The following is a 5,361-nucleotide window of genomic DNA, read 5'->3' as shown; positions in this document are numbered from 1 at the left end:
ACTCTGTGCATTATTATGATTGATTTTTAAAATTTTGAAATTCTTCCAATTGGTAATATTGTGGGCAGTATAACTTGTAGTATACTTTGTTATCTTTTTGTCTTCTATCTAAGATGCAGTAGTTTGGTTTTGGACATGATGTGCTATTTTAATATAGCAATCAATTGTTTTTGAAGCATTAGCATGCAATTAATGTGGTATCTAAAAATTGATACGAAGAAGTTGCTTTAATTTTGAATGGTCTGGCATTACTTTGATGAAGGCATGTCGTATTCTTTCTAAATTTAGATGAAGTGAAATAGAATGTTGTTATCCCTACCGGTTATAAGATTACAAGTACCAAAGCTTAAATTCACACCAAAGTACCAAACAATATATTGCAGTACTTTTACTGAAATTTATTTCACTACTTAATTCTTTGAATCTCTATTCTCTTGACAGTCTAGAGGAAATGTTAACCTACGGTTTCGGTTTTGTATTTGTGTAGGTTAGTTAACCTTAGAATCTTGTAGGCCTAGAGGTAAAGATCCCAATCGGGTAACATTAACATAATCTGGAGGCAAATGTTCTGCTAATCCTGGAAATACCAATCCAAAAATCCTCATAATTTTCATTAACCAACTTTCTTTGTACTCTTGACCCCTTATATATGGGATAATGAAACTCCGGATTAGCTCCCAAATTGCATTCGTGAATTTGAAAATGGCCCATGTCGCTGAGAAGTAGTTCTTATTTGGCTCGTCCTTCAGAATCTGCACTCCAACAAAATGCATAGTTTAACCTCATTGAACCAAATCTAAAAATATACATGCTGAGAGAGAGAGAGAGAGAGAGAGAGAGAGAGAGAGAGAGAGAGAGAGAGAGAGAGAGAGAGAGAGAGAGAGAGAGAGAGAGAGAGAGAGAGAGAGAGAACTGACCTTTCCTTTATAGAAGCTATTGTAGTAGAGGCAAGGTCCAAAGTGAGTAAAAAAGAGAGTTTTATCATCATAAGGGACCCTAGGCACTATGTCATTGCAGTAAACAAACCTTAAATACCTCACATCATATTGCTTCAACTTCTTTTCCATATAACCCCCCAAATGATAGTCTCCAACCCTTGGTTGCCCAAATGTGTACACTCCTTCCAACTTATGCATCAACGATTCCTCTTCATGTTTTGCTAGCACAGTTAGAAACAAAATTGCCAATGCCCCACCCAAGCTGTGTCCTGTTAATATAAATTTTGCATTCTCATTTTTTTGCAATAACTCTCTCAACCTTTTTCTAATTTCATAATAAGCATATTTCTTTTGGTTGATTCCTTGTTCTATTTCTTTAGGCCATCCTTTGTTCTTTTGAAGACCAAGGGCTTTCATAAAGCCACTATGAGTCTTACCCACCCCTTGAAATTCATACCATGAGAGATCCACATCTGTTCTCCATGCTTCTGGGTCAAATGGATAGGTGCCCCTAAATGCAACAACGATTAGGTTAGGGTCAACCCTTGTATCTTGGAACATAATGGCTTGAGTTGTAGCGTCCTCCAAGTAATCTGCCAAACATTGGATTAGAACATTTTTGATTTCTAGTTAGCCAAAAAAAGAAAAAGGTAAAATACTAAAATTGCAAGCAAAGAACATAATAATCTTTTACAAAACTTGGAAATAAAATTGTCACAAAAGTAAAAATTGAGACTCAATTTCAAATTTTAGTCCTATAGTTAGCATGGGGGGACAATACAAAGTGTTGCTATTTTCACAACTATTTTGACTGCATCCAAATCCTAATTCTAATATAAGGACTAAACTAAATGACCTTCATAAATAAATTATTCTAAAAGAGTCTATCATCGTACCAAATGATTGCACTGTAACTATGTGCGTTAACCTTTGAACTACGTGCAAGTAAAATTTACACTTTTTAAGAAGAGATTTTGCCAATATGAGGAATTTATATTTGAGCAATGAAGATGAAAATATATAACATCTATCCCACATGATTATTTAGTTAGAGACAAATGGCATTATGTTGTTTAGTTAAATCAAAGCCGAAATGTGAGGAACCTTATGATTTTTCAAATCTTATGATTTTAAGAAAGTATTGGCCTAACAATAAACAAAAAATAATTATAAATTACCAATTTTAAAATTAACATATAAAAATAAATAAATAAACAAACAAAAGAATATTGAAGTGTATCAAGTTTTTAAGTACGACTATTTAAAAATTAAAATTAGCTGATGTGTAGCCCATATTGGGCCATGGCCCGAGTTACTAACAAATAGTGTAGGCCTTTTGCCCCTACTCCCTAGAGATTGGTATTAAGCAGATGACATGGGCCGATGGATAACAAATTATCCAAGCCCAAATGATTGTGTGACAAAACAAAGAGCAAAAGAGCTGAGGTTAGAAACCTAGAAGGCCATCACTGTGACATTGATGCTCATGAAATATTGCACATGTGAGTTTGGCACAATCATGGCAACCACGACAAAGATTGGTGCAAGGCAATGTTTCATTTGATTGGTGCAACATTCATTTATTGCCCTAAAGCCTAGGAATATGCATATGTGGTAGATACAATTTTTTAAAACATTAACTTTTGTATAAGGAAAATAGGCTAGATTAAACTACATTACTTAATCAAAAAAAAAAAAAACCAACTGCATAATAACTTATTAAAAGTAATGCTATGAACACAAAAATTTGATATAAATTTTGTAACTAAAGTACCCCTTTAGCATAGGCCAAGAATAGTGCATGGACCAATAACCTATAATGATTAAAGCCCTATTATCCTATGCTAAAAAGCACAATAAACCCACTAATACGAGCAAGCTCCATCTTCTCTTCTTGAAAAAGAAAAGATTCCTCAGCACATATAAGAGGGAGGCACATATGGATATTTGTAAAATAGTTTCTATCAAATTGGGGTTAGGTAAGAATTATAATATAGTAATATAATATAATACTGATCCATATGCATCAATTTAATCACATAAATTAATGATTACAAATTGACGTTATTTAATCACGACCACCAGTTATTACTAGGTAATAATAATATGTTTTGACTTTTGACTCTTCCCAATCAATATTGGACATCTTCCAATTAATGCTAATGACATTGACAAGCATATATTTTATTGTGGGATTCGCATTTAAGGTACGTCTTAGGAAAGTATATTCAAACTTTCAAGGCGAGAATCCAACGCTGATAAGAATATAGTGTGTATTTTTTTTATGGAAAGAATATAGTGTAATTTGGTACTCCTATATATGACATTGACATTCATATATCGAAATAACACAAACATAACAGGTATTAGCAAAAAACACAAACATAACAGGCTTGCTACCCTTGCCCTTTTTTCAACTTCCAAATATGGGATCTATAATCCATATGATTTTGTATTAAAGACATCCTCTTATTAGTAATTGGATCCATACTTTTCATGGGATCTTTTTATATTTATTGAGTTCTTGGGATCTTTGATTTAAAGTGATGGAGGGAAAGTGCCCTTTTAACTAATTATAATCACAGCCTGTTATTAACGATCAATTATTTCAATTAGTTTTTTTTGAGAAACTATTATCTCAATTAGTTAGAAATGTACGCATTTAGATAATTTATCTTTTTATTTATTTTTATATTAGTTTGTGTGTTATACTAATGTATATCATAATATTAGAAAACCATTTTAGAAAAAAATTTAAGAAAAATTGAAAAAATAACTAACTTTTTTGACAATTTCCCTAAAATAGATGATTACCTAGACCCTTGTTTATTAGTTTATTTGTTTATGAGTTATGTCAGCTTTTTTTATTTTTTATTTTTTATATGGATAAAATTGTGAGATGGAAGATTTCCATTCGTGTTCTTCTATAGCCTAGGTCATAACTACATAATTTTTTTTAAAGAGTATAATATAGGCTGTTGCTTACCGTTCCAAAAGTTGTTGAAGCCCAAGAATTCCATCTGTGCAAAAATGAAAAAAAAAAAAAATGAAACGTTAATCATCATCATAGCCATCCCATCATATATAACAAGGGCAAAATCAAGCAAAAATTTGTTTTGCCATGTTAGTGATACTTACATTCCAATGATCCTTGATTATGGTTTTAACGAATGCTTCACTTTCATATGACAATTTGGAGGCCATAATTGAGAGTGATGCGTTGTATTTTCTGCTACCATAACTAATACTTTTGTCTAATTCCACTCTTTGATCAAGATTTACCAACACAGATGTAAACTTTGCCGATGACCTATTCGGCCTTACCCATTTTCCTGCAAAACCCACCTACTCATTCAATTTTTGGAAGATGTGAATTAATATATCTCCTTTTAGATAATAAATTAGAGGGTAATAATTAAATTCTCCAACTAAATTTGAAGGCATGACTGCATTAAATTAAATAAATTTATAGAATGATAACACTTCAATTTACTTAGGAAATCTAAGATATTACTTATTAGTACCTAATAAATTAGATATTAGTAACTGTTAGAAGATAGAACAATTACATAATAGCATAATTACTGCGTGCACGCAATTTTGCCCATATATACTGCCATACATGCATGCAGACTATATATATATATATGGAACTTTATAACCTATATTATGCTCAATATATCATGCTACATATGAAACAAAACATAGACACAATCACACAAACCAAACCTGTTAAGAGATTGGTGATGAGCCTGAGTAATCCACCGTTGCTTGAAAGAAGATTCAGCCATAGCTCTAACACATTCCCTATTTGGACCAGAGGTTTTCCCACCTTAAGGAGGAGTTTTTGCACAAAAAGGGAGTTGAAGATGTACCATCTTATCCAAAAATCTCCCTTAAGTTCTTCTGAGCACTCGATGAATTTACTAGTTTCTGATTTAGAGGAGAAGAGAAAGCTAGCGAGATCATAGAAACTAGCGTTATCTGGCTTCAGCACAAAATAATTTTCACAGAATTGTTTCTCACTAGACATGGCTTCGAAGCAATATGGAGAAGGTGAAGGATGGGTTGCTATGTCAATGTCTCAATTGGGAATACAACATAAATTTTAGCAAACAGAGACTCAGTATTTATATCTGTAATTCTGTATACAACAATTCCAAACTTTTGAAAAAAGATAAGGTAAGAGATATATGCTTATGACTTTGTAATTTATTAAACAATTATTCCATCTTGTCGGCGTTTATAATGGCTAATTACGAATTCAATTGGCGGGTGGCGTGTACAAACAATACTAATTGTTGTCCTTTAAGGCCCAGCGAATCACTTTATTGTCGTATACTTCAATTCGGGTATTGAAAATTTGACTCAAGCTAGCTCTTGATGATATAAGCTTATAATGGATTCATAGGCGGGTCTCCTT

General features: G+C 32.5%; 1 protein-coding gene across 1 annotated transcript; it reads right to left on the bottom strand.

Moving 5' to 3' along the window:
• Positions 1-231: 231 nt before the first annotated feature.
• On the bottom strand, positions 232-5,050 carry LOC142631692 (triacylglycerol lipase OBL1-like). The gene is made up of 5 exons (XM_075805944.1): positions 4,668-5,050; positions 4,077-4,270; positions 3,925-3,958; positions 918-1,531; positions 232-752 (listed from the first exon to the last, which is right to left on the bottom strand). Exons 1-5 carry the CDS (start codon positions 4,969-4,971, stop codon positions 489-491), a joined length of 1,410 nt encoding a protein of 469 aa, XP_075662059.1. The 5' UTR covers positions 4,972-5,050; the 3' UTR covers positions 232-488.
• Between the last annotated feature and the right edge of the window lie 311 nt (positions 5,051-5,361).

This window comes from Castanea sativa, chromosome 1 (assembly GCF_040712315.1).
Source record: "Castanea sativa cultivar Marrone di Chiusa Pesio chromosome 1, ASM4071231v1".
Lineage (NCBI taxonomy): Eukaryota > Viridiplantae > Streptophyta > Magnoliopsida > Fagales > Fagaceae > Castanea > Castanea sativa.
The sequence above is the reverse complement of the archived record's forward strand: the minus strand, read 5'-3'. Positions and strand labels throughout refer to the sequence as shown.

Coding starts and splice junctions, on each gene's coding strand:
- LOC142631692 (XM_075805944.1), bottom strand. CDS start 4,971: ATGTCTAGTGAGAAACAATTCTGTGAAAATTATTTTGTGCTGAAGCCA. Junction 4,271..4,667: donor CATCACCAATCTCTTAACAG/GTTTGGTTTGTG, acceptor TGGGTTTTGCAG/GAAAATGGGTAAGGCCGAAT. Junction 753..917: donor ATAGCTTCTATAAAGGAAAG/GTCAGTTCTCTC, acceptor GTTGGAGTGCAG/ATTCTGAAGGACGAGCCAAA.